Raw genomic sequence first — 15,788 nt, 5'->3', positions numbered from 1 at the left:
ATCATGGCGAAGCCACCAAGTACACTTGCCCTAATTGCTATATACAAGAGGTGGAACGAGGCGAAAGAAGACCATTACCACCCAGTGCCATTCCAGGGGCAAACAAATTACCAGTTACTGCTCTTAGCAACCATATAGAGGAGCGCTTATTCAAAAAGTTGAAGGAGGAAAGACAAGAGAGGGCTAGTCTTCAAGGAAAAAGTTTCCAGGAGGTGATCTCTCTTACTCTATAACTCTTGCCTAATCTGAAGGCATCCTATATATTCCTTATGCCGCTTTAATTATGTCGAAGTTATATTTACAAAACAATTATAATCATACACCTTTATTACTGATATGTCAGGTCCCTGGAGCGGAATCACTTACTGTCAGAGTTGTGGCATCGGTTGACAGAGTATTAGAAGTAAAGGAACGTTTCCTTGAGATTTTCCGAGAAGATAATTATCCTTCTGAATTCCCTTATAAGTCCAAGGTAACAATGTGTTCATTAATTGCTTCTTATTCTTTTTTTTTATGATGCTTGTTTGGCACTTACAGATCTCTTTATATATTTCAGGTCGTTTTGTTGTTTCAGAAGATTGAGAATGTAGAAGTATGCTTATTTGGCATGTTCGTCCAAGAATTTGGAGCAAAATCTGGACCTCCAAATCCGCGGCGGGTCTACCTTTCGTATCTGGACTCAGTAAAGTATTTCAGACCTGAGGTTCGAACAGTGTCCGGAGAAGCCCTCCGCACGTTTGTGTACCATGAAATTCTGGTAAGCCACTTTTCCTCTGTTCCCACAGCTTCTTTTAGGTTTTGCTTCACGAGCCTTAATTATCTCTTGGACTTGTTCCCATTTTGCAGATTGGTTATCTCGATTATTGTAAGAAACGTGGTTTTACAAGCTGCTATATCTGGGCATGCCCCCCACTTAAGGGTGAAGATTACATTCTTTATTGTCATCCTGAAATCCAGAAGACGCCAAAGACTGACAAACTAAGGGAATGGTATGAGACCTGACCGTTTTTGTTTTTAATTACTTGTTTGTCAAGTTTTATGTAGATTTTGTTGTTGGCACTTACCACATTCCTACCCTTTTCATCAGGTATTTAGCAATGTTAAGGAAAGCTTCAAAAGAAGGTGTGGTCGTCGAATGCACAAACCTCTACGATCATTTCTTTGTCCAGTCTGGCGAATGCAGAGCTACTGTGACTGCTGCAAGGTTGCCATATTTTGATGGAGACTACTGGCCAGGTGCTGCGGAGGATTTGATAGGTCAAATGAGCCAAGAAGATGATGGTACGAATTTAAACAGAAAAGGATCTACCAAAAATGTCATATCGAAACGAGGTCTTAGAGCTTTTGGCCAGTTGGACCTTTCTGTTAATGCCTCAAAGGATCGACTGATGATGCAAAAAGTAACTTCTCTCATTCTCTATATATGCCACTAATGCTTCCTCTAGTATCGTCTGTAGCTCATGTTTTATTAATTTGTTCTGTTTTGTGTAGCTCGGTGAGACCATTTGTCCGATGAAGGAAGATTTTATAATGGTGCATTTGCAACATTGCTGCAAGCATTGTACCACTCTCATGGTATCTGGAAACCGGTGGGTGTGCAATCAGTGCAAGAATTTTCAGATATGTGACAAGTAAGATCTCATCATCTATATATGATCACATGTATTCAGGTTATCTAGTACTTCAAACTGTTCAATTAAACCACTGTCTTTCAACCGCAGGTGTAATGAAGTGGAACAGAACCGCATAGATAAAGAGAGACATCCGATAAATCAGAAAGAGAAACACTCGCTGTTTCCTGTAAGTTTCTTTGGTGGTTAGAGCTTCAAAAGCATCATTCTATCTCTTTTTCTTTGTATCTTTGAAACTAACAAGGTGTGGATCTTTGCAGGTGGCCATCGAAGACGTTCCCGCAGAGATTAAGGACAAAGATGACAACCTCGAGAGCGAGTTCTTTGATAACAGACAAGCTTTCCTGAATCTTTGCCAAGGAAACAACTATCAGTACGACACTCTAAGGCGGGCGAAACATTCCTCCATGATGATTCTCTATCATCTTCACAACCCTACTGCCCCTGCATTTGCGACGTTTTGCACCATCTGCCAAGAAGAAATTGAAAACTCTCAGGGCTGGCACTGTGAAGTTTGTCCAAGCTTTGATGTCTGCAGTGCCTGTTACTCCAAGGCCCCTATCAACCATCCACATAAACTGATAAGTCGTTCATCTTCTGCGGATACTAGTGTTGTACAACACAACGGGCAAACTAATCACAGTTATCAAGCCGATCACGAGAAGGTATTTTCTTATTAAGCCATATTACCCTATATTTAGACTGTTTCTGTGTGTGTAGCTGCTAGAAACAGAGCAAATGAATCTCGGTTTGTTGGTATTTTCAGTTAAAAGAACTGCTGGTACATGCAGTTGCATGCCGCTGCTCTACAACACTGTGCCAGTATCAACATTGTAGTATGATGAGGAATCTCTTCAGACATTGTTTGACATGTAAGACTGCTCCTGGAGATTGCCCATATTGTATGAAATTATGGAGAACCATCAACCTCCATGCCGGCAGTTGCAGAGATTCCCAGTGCACTGTCCCCAGATGCAGGTACATATATATGTATATATAGAGAGAGTGATTTTCACATGCTTTTACACTTGTTATATATATATATAATTAATATATAGATGGCTAACCTGTCGGTGTTTCATTGTAACAGAGATTTGAGAGCGAAAAGTAGTAGGCAGCAGCACCAGTCAGACAAAAGGCGTAGAACTGCTGTAATGGAGATGATGCGGGAAAGGGCCGCTGAAGCCACCCGCACTGGCTTACTCATCTGAGAAAATGACTTGCTCGCTGCGCATCCTCAACAACATCTATGGACTATTTGTGTAAATTAAAGGAAGACTATGAAGCCAAAGGAGGAGTTTAAAATTTTACGTCTCTTCAGCAGCTGCTTACTATAGGTTAGGATTAGAGGAGGTAGATAGGATTGGGAAGGAAGGTATACATATATGCCAAATATAACATGCATGTAGTAGGTCGTGGTGGATCTTTTCTTTAATTTTTCTTTCAACATTCTTTATATTGGATGCAAAATTCCATCTTATATAACTTGTTAGATTGATTCTTTTGTAAATAACTAAAGGAATTTGGCAGTATATTTCTCTCATTGGATCATATAGTAACGATTGGTTGGTTATTCGAAGATGGTTTCTTGTCTTCTGAGTTACCATTCTTCTTCCCTGCACAAAAAAAAAAAAAAACAAAGATGATCATATATGAAGCAGCAGCAGTTACCGTCTTTTTTACTTGTGCAAAAAAAGAAAGGACATCTTCAAAGACAATTAGTTGAAATAATTTCTGTGAGAATCAATTGATTGAGTTAGTGTACACCTGCCTGCAAGTGGCTGTTAACTTTATTATATATGGTAAAACTCTCTCAACATTCATCAGTTTCATAACAGCCTTAGGAGCCTCTACATATCACAAACAAAAACAACACCTGCTTAGATCTATAGGAGATAAGTATATATCAATAGACCTTAGGGATCTACTTGTAATTCTTATTAAACCCTAGACTTTCCTTATACTATATATATGTGTATAATTCATTCTCAATAAAATAAGAAACACTCACAACCTATATGGTAGCAGAGCAATAGATCAAAATAACCCTAAATTTTTTCTAAACACATATCAACGCCGCCACCCACGATGACTACCTCCGGTAACGTCTCTCCATCGACGGGTGAAGTCATCACGACTGCAACCACTTCCCTCTTCATTGTCAACACTGGCAATGTAACCAAACTTAACGATACCAACTACGTGATGTGGAGCCTTCAGATCCATGCTTTGGTTGATGGTTATGAGCTTGCTGGATACCTCGATGGATCCACAACTGCTCCTCCTCCTATGGTGACGACCGGAACCACCTCTACCCCGAATCCGGACTTCGTCATCTGGAAACGCCAAGATCGCCTCCTGTTTAGTGCCTTGCTTGGTGCTATGTCTCCCTCTGTTCAACCTTTGGTCTCACGTGCCACCACAGCTGCTGAAGTTTAGGAAACACTTGCATCTACCTTTGCCAAACCAAGCCGCGGACATGTTCAAGGCATTCGCACTCAACTCAAGGTATGGACCAAGGGGAATAAAACCATAGATGAATATGTTCGTGGTCTTGTTATACGCTTTGATGAACTTGCTGCTCTTGGTAAACCTATGGATCATGAGGATCAAATCGAAAAGATACTTGAAGGTCTTCCCGAAGACTTCAAGCCTGTTGTCGACCAGATTGAGAGCAAGGACTCTCCACCAACCATCTCCGATGTTCATGAGCGATTGTGTAATCGTGAAGCCAAGCTCCTTGCTGTTGCTGCTGCCACTCTAACTCCGTTTCCAGTGTCTGCTAATATCGCTCAAAACCGTCCGAACAACAACAACAGACACAACAACAACAACAACAACCGTTTTTGATCTCAGCCACAGATTCTCCAACAACAACAACAACAATTAGCAACCCTCTCACGGCAACAACAACTACAACACCAACAACCGGTCTTCCAGGCCCTACTTGGGCAAGTGTCAGCTATGCCACACACACGGACATAGCGCTTGGCGCTGTCCTCAACTTCTCTCCATGCAGTCTGCTACTTCTATCAACTCCAGTCCGTTTACTCCTTGGAAACCTCGTGCCAATATGGCCGCTGTTGTAGACTCCGGAGCCACACATCATATCACTGCCGACCTCAACAATCTTTCCTTGCACCAACCCTACAATGGTGGTGAAGATCTGACCATTGTCGATGGCTCTACAATGCCTATTACTCATACTGGTTCCATGCTCCTTCCTACTCAAACTCGATCTTTAAATTTGGATAAAGTCTTATGCGTTCCTGATATACATCAAAGTCTTATCTCTGTCTATCGACTATGTAACGATAACCAAGTCTCTGTTCATTTCTTTCCTGCCTTCTTTCAGGTGAAGGATCTGACTACGGGGGTCCCATTACTCCAAGGCAAAACTGACAAAGAGCTGTATGTGTGGCCGCTGACATAACCGATGGCTATGGCCATGTTATCCTCATCCGGTCCAAGAACAAGTCTCCTCTCGTGGCATTCACGATTGGGTCACCCTTCTCCTCCGATTCTAAACACTATTGTTGCTACTTTTTCTCTTCCCGTTGTTTCTTCTACTTCAAAACACTTATCTTGCTCAGATTGTCTTATTAATAAAAGTCACAAATTACCTTTTACACAATCTTCTAGCACCTCCACACGCCCTCTTGAATTTTTTTTCTCGGATGTATGGACCTCCCCAATCCTTTCCACTCAAAACTACAAATACTATCTTGTTCTTGTTGATCACTACACTCGATATACATGGTTGTATCCTCTCCAATGAAAATCTGATGTCAAGGCAGTGTTCTCTACATTCAAGGCTCTTGTTGAGAATCGATTTCACACACGAATTGGAAATTTGTTTTCTGATAATGGGGGCGAGTTCATTGCTCTAAGGCAACTTCTCTCTACTCATGGTATCACTCATCTCACTTCCCCGCCTCATACTCCGGAACATAACGGTTTATCTGAGAGAAAACATCGCCACATATTGGAGACCAGTCTCACACTCATGTCCACGGCAAACTTACCAAAGGATCATTGGCCATATGCCTTTGCCACGGCGGTCTATCTTATCAACCGAATGCCCACACCTGTTCTTGGTCTCCAATCACCATTTCAGAAGCTCTTTCAAACATCTCCCAACTATGAAAATGTTAGTTTAAGCGGAAGTAAATATATTAGATTGAAAAGAGAGAAGAGTTTAGTCGACAAAGAGAATGGAGAGAAACTTATATTCCATTAGTGTGTGTAATACAATGTCGGCTAGAGCCTTTAAATAGTGAAAGAAAACTAGGGCTACACCCTTTACACAATACAACATATCGATAGGGACATAAGGAAAGAGAGATGTTAGGTCCCGATGTAGATAGCGACATATCGTTGGTTTCCTTAAGTGAAACCAACATGTGATATTATTTGATCTCTCTCTCTTAACGGCTATGAATAGATTCTCGATCCTTCTCTTGGGCCATATATGGTAAGGCCTCACCTTTACTTCATGTAACAAGATAGAACTCGGGCTTATTCCACATGTGTACGGACGATCATACGGACACCACCTTGACATGATCAATCACGGTCAATACTCCCCCTCAAGCTTAGCCAAGTGAAATGACTAAGCCTAGAACCCGTGAAGCATCACCTCATTAAAAACCTTAACATAGAAAACCTCATGGGACAAAACTATGTTTAAGGGAAAAAGAGGGTGATACCCACGAGTTAGGAGAGCCTATCTTGGACGCGTGGGATCTGCGAGCCCAAGTTTGCCATAGATGTATTCACAAACTTGAGGACTTGCAGCGTTGGTGAAGATTTCTGCCAACTGATCTTTACTTGGAGTGTGACATGGTAAGACTACCCCTTCTTCAATCTTCTCTCGAACCTTATGGCAATCCACTTCAATGTGCTTGGTCCGTTCATGGAAAACTGAGTTTGTGGCAATGTGTATTGTTGCGTTGTTGTCACAGTGCATGGTGATTGGTTGATCATACTCAAAACCAAGGTCTTTAAGAAGTGCTTTGAGCCACACAAGTTCATTGGTTAGCTTCTTCATGGCCCTGTACTCGGACTCGGTGCTTGAGCATGAGACAACCTTCTGCTTCTTTGACTTCCAAGTCAATAGATTACCACCAACAAATGTACAATACGCAGTCGTAGACCTCCTATCCATTGTATCACCAGCGTAGTCTGCGTCACAGTACCCTACCATTTCAGTGTTGTTGTTCTTTACCATCCAAATGCCTTGGCCTGGACTCCCCTTGAGGTAACAAAGGATCCGTTCCACCGTGTTCCAGTCAAAGTTGGTTGGAGCTTTCATATGTTGACTGACTTGATTGACCACATAGCACATATCAGGCCTTGTGATTGTGAGATAGATTAATTTACCCACAAGTCGACAATATCTCCCCACATCCTCATACGTCTCAGCCAGCTTGTTAACCAGAGCATTAGGCGTTTTCTTCATCTCCCCCTTTCGCTTGACCTGGTAGCCTTCTTTGAGTGGAGTGGACACCGTTTTAGCTCTAAGTTAACCTATCTCATGTAAAAGATAAAGTGTATACTTTCGTTGGAAGAGAAACAAACCCTCCGGAGAGCGAGAGATTTTGATCCCAAGAAAGTATTTGAGCTCACCAAGATCTTTGATATCAAATGTGGAGTTAAGAAGAGCTTTGGTGTTGCATATACCGTCCTTATCATCGCCAGACAAAATGATGTCGTCCAAAGAAACCAAGACCACGACAAGACCACCGGTAGAGCGAAGAGTAAACAAAGTGTGATCCACCTCCGAACGTTTGAAGCCATGGTTGCGAAGAGTAGAGCTGAGTTTGTGGTACCACGCTCTCAGAGATTGTTTCAAACCATAAATGGCCTTGCGAAGCCGAAGAACCTTTCCCGGAGCAACGATATCCTCCAAACCAGGAGGGGGATGCATGTAGACTTCCTCTTCAAGCTCTCCCTGAAGGAATGCATTTTTGACGTCCATTTGCCACAAATCCCAAGATAGGTTCGTGGCGAGAGAGAGAACAACTTGAACGGTGTGAAGCTTCGCTACCGGTGCAAATGTATCCGTGTAGTCAGTGCCATAGATTTGTGTGAAGCCCCTAGCCACAAGACAAGCTTCGTAGCGCTCCACATCACCATTGCTGAGATACTTGATGGTGAACACCCATTTGGAACTAACCGCCTTTTTTCCTTGAGGGAGATTCGCCTCGTCCCACATGTGATTACGAACCATGGCACCGATTTCATCATCAATAGCTTCCAGCCATTCCTTGTGTTCTTTGGCCTCATCATAGGTTTGAGGGATAAATTGAGCATCAATTTTACCGAGAAAGGCTGCATGGTCCGGTGATACAAGGTCAATCGAACACATGGCTTGAATAGGATGAGCCACTGCCTGATTGTTGTAATAAACATGTTTGTCTTTCCAGGTAGACGGATGAAACTTGAGGCACTCGCTACGCCGGAGTTGAGGAATGATTGTAGTGGACGGGGGTAGTGGTTATGTACCAGCAGCAGTTGTATGATGATCAAGGTCAAGATCACGATCCGCCTTGGTGTTGCCTTCTTCTTGTGATGTAACACTCGATGTTGTAGCCTGGTCCACCTCGGTATTAACCTCTTTACCCTCTTGTCGAGACAATGACGGTGTTGAGTCGCCGGGGCCACCAGTAGGTGAAGGAACATGATCACTTGACGCATGATTTGGTGATGTAATGCCAAGATGGTTAAGTAGAAACCGCAGATTGGTCGCCCGATCAGAGTTGGAGTGAGACAAATCTTTCAAACTGTCCCAATTTTTCGTATCGTAGTAACCTTGGTGTTCAAGAAACTTCACATCTCGTGAGATCAGTGTACGGCCAGTGGTCGGATCATAACACTTGTACCCCTTGACTTGTCGAATAGCCAATAAACATACACTTGGTGCTTTTGGCGTCAAGCTTACTTCTTTGTTCAAACACAACCAAAAACACTTAAGTGGTCCAAAGGAGGTTTAGTTTTGTTTAGTACCTCATAAGGCGACACATCTTGTAACACTTTTGTAGGTGTCCTAATGATCAGATAACAAGCCATCATCATTGCATCTCCCCAAAACCTCTTAGTGACATTGTTTTGGAACATCATTGACCTTGCGACCTCCATGAGGTGTCTGTTCTTCCTCTCCGCCACTCCATTTTGCTGAGGCGTGTACAGACAACTTGTTTGTTGTAAAATGCCATGTTTGGAGAGATGTTCTTTTAACTTGTGGCTTGTGTATTCTTCTCCATTATCCGATCTTAGTACCTTTATTTTAGCATTGAAATGGTTAGTGACATAATTCTGAAAATTAACAAAGGCATCATAAACTATATCTTTTGATGGTAACAAGGTAAGCCAAGTATACTTAGATTTTTCATCAATAAAAGTCACAAAATACTTGTTATTATCTCTAGATAGGCAAGGAGAGGTCCACACATCAGAATATACTAATTCAAAGCAATGCTCATAAATTGTAGTAGATTTAGGCAAAATGGACTTGCAATGTTTGCAAAGAATACAAGACTCACAACTAGAACTATCAAACAAAACATTAGGGAACATTAATTCAAAAGCACGAGTGTGAGGATGGCCTAGTCTAGCATGTCACACATCACTTGAAACAATACTAAGGTTCGATATAAAAGAAAAACAATTAGATGGACTCGATGAAGTATTCTCTAGGACATAGAGATCTCCTCTAGCATCCCTTTCTCCAAGAACCTTTCCAGTCTCAATATCCTGAAAATGTACACTATTAGGTCCAAAAATAGTATAACAATTCAGATCAGTAGTAGTTTTCTTAACTGAAAGAAGATTAGAAGTAAAAGTAGGCATAAATAACGCTTTGGAGTTCTTGTCAAATAATTTCAAGTCTCCTACTCCTTTAACCGGTATACGATCTCCATTAGCAATAATAACATTGCCTACAGCTGGTTTTATTTTGTGTATAAGACTAGGGTTACTTATCATGTGATGAGAAGCACCCGAGTCAACAACAAGAGATTTACTAGGTTTTGAAGCAAAGAAAGTGGTACCGGAGTCCTTTAGTGCGGAAATGGACTTGATGAGGGCCTCCAAGTCAGATTTCCTCACAATATCTCCATAGCTAGAGGCCATGGCCGTTGCACCTCCTTGGTACACCATGCCGGCACCTCCTAGACTGCTCGGCCCTTTTAGTGATAGATTTGCCTTGAACTTGGCCGGTTTGAGATGAGGGTGAAGGATCCAACACTTGTCTTTTACATGGCCTCTTTTCTTACGGTGGTCACACACCACCACTTTCCTGTCCTCATGCTTGTATATCCCCTTGTTAGCGGTAGCTAGGTCTTCTTTGCCACTAAAGAGTCCAAGTGAGCCTTGTTCTTTTTGAACTTGGGAACACACCTCGGTAACTTGTCACCGCGGAGGATATGCTTGATTAGATCGTTGAAAGCCGGATTGAGAGTAAGTAGAAGGCCAAAGACCTTGTCTTGCTCTTTTCTCTCATTGAGAATGGCCGGATCGATTGTGCTTGGTCGGAGCATCTCAAGTTCGGCCCATAGAGACCTAAACTTCCCAAAATGCTTCGTGAATTCCAAGTCTTCTTGATGGAGACCGTTAATCGCCTTCTTGAATTCAAACACTCGAGTCAAGTTGGTCACGTTCCCATACACATTTGCAAGCGTCTCCCACAACTCCTTGGCCGTCTCGCAATACGAGTATGCTTCAAGGATTGGTGCGTCCAGCGAGTTTTGGAGAATGGCAAGCACAGTCTGATCTTCTTGAAACCACTTGTCTTCGTTTTCGAGATCAGCCTCCTTGTCTTCCTTTTCTTCTTTACCGTCCTCCTTGATGGCTTTCTTGGGGAGTTGGTCCGTCTCAACATGGATCCATAGTCCCCGGCCACTAAGTGCGGTCTTTGTGGTTCTTTTTCACAACAAGTAATTTGCTCCTTTGAGCACCACCGGAGTAACAATTGGTTTGTTGTTCTCCATAGTCACAGATTTGAGTATAAAACGAGTAGAATAACGAGTATAAAGAGAGAATAAGATAATAAAATGAGTAGGATAGCGAGTATAGCTGGAGAATAGAAGTATGAAGAGTATGTTTAGAGAGTTATAGATCGAAGAACATGCTCTGATACCATGGTAGTTTAAGCGGAAGTAAATATATTAGATTTAAGAGAGAGAGAAGAGTTTAGTCGACAAAGAGAATGGAGAGAAACTTAGATTCCATTAGTGTGTGTAATACAATGTCGGCTAGAGCCTTTAAATAGTGAAAGAAAACTAGGGCTACACCCTTTACACAATACAACATATCAATAGGGACATAAGGAAAGAGAGATGCTAGGTCCCGATGTAGATAGCGACATATCGTTGGTTTCCTTAAGTGAAACCAACATGTGATATTATTTATCTCTCTTTCTTAACGGCTATGAAGAGATTCTCGATCCTTCTCTTGGGCCATATATGGTAAGGCCTCACCTTTACTTCATGTAACAAGATAGAACTCGACCTTATTCCACATGTGTACGGACGATCGTACGGACACCACCTTGTACATGATCAATCACGGTCAATAGAAAAGCTTCTAGTCTTTGGTTGCTTATGTTTCCCTTGGCTAAGACCCTATACGAATCACAAACTTGATGCTCGGTCTGTTGGTTGTGTCTTCCTTGGTTATTCTCTCACACAGAGTGCATACTACTATCTCCACATTCCGTCTGGTCGCATTTATACTTCTCGTCACGTTCAATTTGTGGAACACACTTTTCCATTTCGACAAGCGATGCCGCGACATGATAATGATACAACATCATACTCGAGCTCATGGGACTTACCGCTGCTTCCTTCCCTGCCTCAGGTGTCGTCGCCGCCGGTGACAATACCACCATCACCGCCGTCTCCACCGTCACCGCCATCTCCGCTGTCATCACCGTCATCGCCGAGTGATGATGTCTCTGGTTCTCCGTCTTCACCATTGTCGCGACCTCCTATACTATTTACGTATCAACGACGTGATAAGACTGGACAATTACACACTCCTCAAGATCACGATCTGTCTCCGGCTCGACAAGGTCCACCTACTATGCTTCTGGTAAACCCGTCGCTGACACCTTCTTCTCCGACAACGAGATTGGGACCCCCCACAGATCCTCACCCGACGACATCTCCTCCCCAACAGGTATCGCCCTCTATCCCTTCACCCTCTTCTTCTTCTTCCTCTCCCTCAATGTATTCGGAGCCCACTGCTCCTCGTAAAAATGAGTTGAATCCCACGACTCAGACACACCATCGTTCCCATGAGCCCACTGCTCAACAACAAAATGAGTTGCAACCCACAACTCAGCCCCAACTACCACAAAACCCCACTCCACACCAAGCTGTTCCCACACGACCACAGAGCCAAATACAAAATATTGTACCACCGCAAAATCACCACAAAATGAAAACTCGTGCCAAAAATAATATACACGAACCCAACCCAAAATTTGGTCACCTCGCAACAGTTCGTAATTCTGTATCCCCGGAACCAAAAACAATAGTTCAAGCTCTTAAGGATCCATTCTGGGGAAGGGCGTGTTCCGTGGAGTATGATGCTTTAATGGGAAACTACACTTGGTATTTGGTGCCTCCTAATGCTACACAAAATTTAGTCGGATCTAAGTGGGTGTTCACCACAAAATTTCTCCCTGATGGGTCTCTTGATCGGTACAAAGCACGCTTGGTTGCTAAAGGTTTTCATCAATAATATGGCAAAGACTATGTTGATACGTTTAATCCTGTCATCAAGTCTACGACTATCCGGGCTGTTCTTGATGTGCAGTGAAGAAAATTTGGGTAATCAAGCAGCTAGATGTCAACAATGCGTTTCTCCAAGGTGACCTCACAGAAGAAGTCTACATGTCTCAACCGCCAGGATTTATTGACAAGGATCGACCAAACTATGTCTGCCGGTTACGCAAGCCTATCTATGGACTTAAGCAAGCTTCCCGCGCTTGATATATGGATCTTAAACAACATCTTCTTGATTCCGATTTTACTAACTCTCTTGCAGATGCATCCTTGTTTATCCATGGCTCCGGCTCTCATCTCATATATGTCCTTGTCTATGTCGACGATATCATCGTCACTGGGACTCACTCACGCACCATTGATGCTGTTCTCACTGCCTTTTCAGACCGTTTTTCCATCAAGGATCCCGTTGATCTTCATTACTTTCTTGGCATTGAAGTTTCTCGGTCCAAACGTGGTATGCATCTCATGCAACGCAAATACATTCATGATCTCCTCCTCAAGACCAACATGTCCGACGCAAAGCTTGTCTCTACGCCTTTGTCGACCACGCCTAAATTAACGCTCACAAGCGGGGCTCCTCTTGCTGACCCCTCTCAATATCGCTCTGTTGTGGGGAGTCTCCAATACCTTTCGTTCACTCGACCAGATCTCTCCTATGCTGTCAGTCGCCTATCTCAGTTCATGCATCGCCCAACACAGGATCACTGGCAAGCCGCCAAACGAGTCCTTCGCTATCTTGCTGGTACTTCAACTCATGGTATTTATCTTCATGCTTCATCTCCTAACTCTCTACACTGTTTTTCGACGTCTCCTGTTAAACTCCATGGCTTCTCTGATGCGGATTGGGCGGGAGATACTGATGATTATATCTCTACCAATGGCTATGTTATTTACCTTGGTCGCAACCCCATCTCTTGGTCATCCAAAAAGCAGTCTGGTGTTGCCCGATCATCGACCGAAGCTGAATATAGAGCTGTTGCTAAAACTACTGCAGAACTCTGTTGGTTGTCTTCCTTGTACTCTGAATTGCGCATACAACTCCCTTCTGCTCTTGTCATCTATTGTGATAACATTGGTGCTACATATCTCTGTGCCAACCCGGTCTTCCATTCCTGAATGAAGCACATAGCCCTTGACTACCATTTTGTACGTGCTCAAATACAGTCTAACCAGCTATGTGTTTCACATGTTTCTACTCATGACCAATTGGCCGACACCCTTACCAAACCATTGTCCCGCGCACGGTTCCAAGAAGCTTGTTTCAAGATTGGAGTCATCAAGCTCCCTCCATCTTGAGGAGGCATATAGGAGATAAGTATATATCAATAGATCTTAGGGATCTACTTGTAATTATTATTAAACCCTAGACTTTCCTTGTACTATAAATATGTGTATAATTCATTCTCAAAAAATAAGAAACATTCACAACCTATAAGATCAACATTTTGCAGCAATAAACTCTTTCGAAAAGATGAAAAACATAACCATGAGAATCATAAATTGGTTGTTGGGATCACATAAAAGTTAACTCACTTCAAGCTTGTTGTTCACGGCTTCTAGAAAACGTTCATGGAGCTCAGGACTCCATCTCATGACTGGTCTGTTGTAGTTAACTGCTGATCCTGGAGACGACTCTGCAGGAATACAGTTTTGGCCAGGATGCACTTGGTAATTAAGATTTTCTTGTAGTCAAACCAAAAGGCTGCAAGCTAAGTAGAGAAACTAATCCTGAAGTGTCTCACTAGTAACAGCAATCCATATGTCTACATTATTGTTACTCCAAGTTTTAACTGCAAATTAATAATCCATTTGTTCTGATAAGGAAAGGTTGTCATTAGGAAAGCCAAAGTCTAGCTCAGAACAAGCATCTCTAGAAAGAGTAAGCAAGGAGCAGTCTCCTCCATCACATGGAATTTGCTCAGAAGAAGAATAATAGCGGGCAAATTTATAGTTTGCTTTATGATTGGTCGTATATATTAATTGGATTATACATACAGTATATGGTAGTAGACTAGTGGATCGGGTCCTTAGTCATATGGTTAATGCCTCGTAACATTTGGTTTCGATTTTGATGGGTTTAGATAATCTAAATCTAAACTCAGGAGACTACATTAATGTAGTTAATCAGAATGCATTTCTCTTATTCCCTCCTGTTCCTAACTTTGTTTCTTGTGGTTGTGGTCACAGCTTGACAGTGGTCATGATGTGCCCTCATAATATTATTTGTCTCATTGTGGATTTCTCCACATATTATAGATTATTACTAGTCTTGTGATCGTGATTGTCACAGAATCAGTAGAATCAATTGTTGCCTTATGGCCCTTATCCATTTGAGATTAATATCAAGATTCTGTGACACACTTTCATTTCTTCCATGTATTATTTAATTTATTTTACATGAATTACAACGACAGATTCTTTCAATTTTCATTTATGTGGCTTGCCTTACTTTATGGTTCTCCAAATCACACAAATATAGTCTGACCTGTCAACTATAGTTGGTCATGTTTCTGTATATAAAACACACATAATTAGATTAGATTGAGGCATTGAGCACAAAGAGGGCAAGATTATAAGAATGGAAAACGAAAGGGTGAAAAGAGGATAACTAAAAATATGAGGGGTTAAACCATAAAAACAAAATTAAAGAGGAAGAGAGAAAACAGAGTGAATCGGTGAAGCCGTTGCCTTGCCCTGCCCGCAAGTGCAACTGGAAACACACGCCACCGATGATTATGAATGAATGAGTTCGCAATCTCAAACATCGTAGCGTAGAGATTTGGGATTCCGATGAAGAGCTTACCCAACTGGGCTTTGTCTTTCTTCTCCGACCAACTTTTCCGGCGAGATGGTTACATCTGGGCCACCGCGATTTCGCTTCTCTTAATCCTTCTCTTTCATATCTTATTTTCCTCTAAATTTCGCTTCTTCAGTTCTTCTTCTTCGCCTACCGAATCAGTTTCTCATGCCGTGAACTCTCAATCAAGGTAAACAAAGGGTTATGATATTTTCACAATCTTTAGGCTTTTCATTGAGCTGTTTCTGATACGAGTTTCCTCTTACAGGATATCCAGACTAGTTTCCGACGAAGATTTGAAATTTCTTATCGAAAATTTGGAGGAAAGAAATGAGTCTGATGATGAGATATGGGAACATGTTATTCACAGAAGCAACGATCGCATTTCGTACACTGCTAAACGCTCCAAACCTAAAGTAGTACTTGGTTCATATCATTTTCTATATATCTTCTTCACTTTGTGTCATTATAGTCTTTTATTCTGATTACTGAGTAATGAATGAATAAGGCTATTCTGATTACTGAGTAATGAATGAATAAGGCTCTTTTTTTTTTTTTTTTTTTTTT

At 42.0% G+C, this 15,788-nt stretch overlaps 4 protein-coding genes across 4 annotated transcripts in view; all 4 read left to right on the top strand.

Moving 5' to 3' along the window:
- LOC104744186 (histone acetyltransferase HAC4-like) overlaps positions 1 to 2,842 on the top strand; it is a 7,663-nt gene extending 4,821 nt beyond the window's left edge. Inside the window, exons 8-15 of the mRNA XM_010465196.1 lie at positions 557 to 757; positions 847 to 989; positions 1,088 to 1,400; positions 1,492 to 1,631; positions 1,722 to 1,800; positions 1,892 to 2,296; positions 2,398 to 2,609; positions 2,722 to 2,842. Coding sequence (XP_010463498.1) covers positions 557 to 757; positions 847 to 989; positions 1,088 to 1,400; positions 1,492 to 1,631; positions 1,722 to 1,800; positions 1,892 to 2,296; positions 2,398 to 2,609; positions 2,722 to 2,842 — 1,614 coding nt within the window. The remainder of the gene's footprint in view (positions 1 to 556; positions 758 to 846; positions 990 to 1,087; positions 1,401 to 1,491; positions 1,632 to 1,721; positions 1,801 to 1,891; positions 2,297 to 2,397; positions 2,610 to 2,721) is intronic.
- Positions 3,720 to 4,481, top strand: LOC104744184. Its single transcript, XM_010465195.1, has 2 exons — positions 3,720 to 4,064; positions 4,140 to 4,481. The coding sequence occupies exons 1-2, from the start codon at positions 3,720 to 3,722 to the stop codon at positions 4,479 to 4,481; spliced, it is 687 nt and encodes a 228-aa protein (XP_010463497.1).
- On the top strand, positions 12,632 to 13,540 carry LOC109128754 (uncharacterized mitochondrial protein AtMg00810-like). The gene has a single exon (XM_019235645.1). It carries the CDS (start codon positions 12,632 to 12,634, stop codon positions 13,538 to 13,540), a length of 909 nt encoding a protein of 302 aa, XP_019091190.1.
- Positions 14,895 to 15,788, top strand: part of LOC104743041 — a 2,487-nt gene continuing 1,593 nt past the window's right edge. The window contains exons 1-2 of the mRNA XM_010464166.2: positions 14,895 to 15,411; positions 15,490 to 15,637. Of these exons, the coding sequence (XP_010462468.1) occupies positions 15,215 to 15,411; positions 15,490 to 15,637 (345 nt within the window). The 5' untranslated portion in view covers positions 14,895 to 15,214. The remainder of the gene's footprint in view (positions 15,412 to 15,489; positions 15,638 to 15,788) is intronic.

The sequence above is a fragment of the Camelina sativa genome, chromosome 14 (genome assembly GCF_000633955.1).
Source record: "Camelina sativa cultivar DH55 chromosome 14, Cs, whole genome shotgun sequence".
Taxonomy (NCBI): domain Eukaryota; kingdom Viridiplantae; phylum Streptophyta; class Magnoliopsida; order Brassicales; family Brassicaceae; genus Camelina; species Camelina sativa.
The sequence above is the reverse complement of the archived record's forward strand: the minus strand, read 5'-3'. Positions and strand labels throughout refer to the sequence as shown.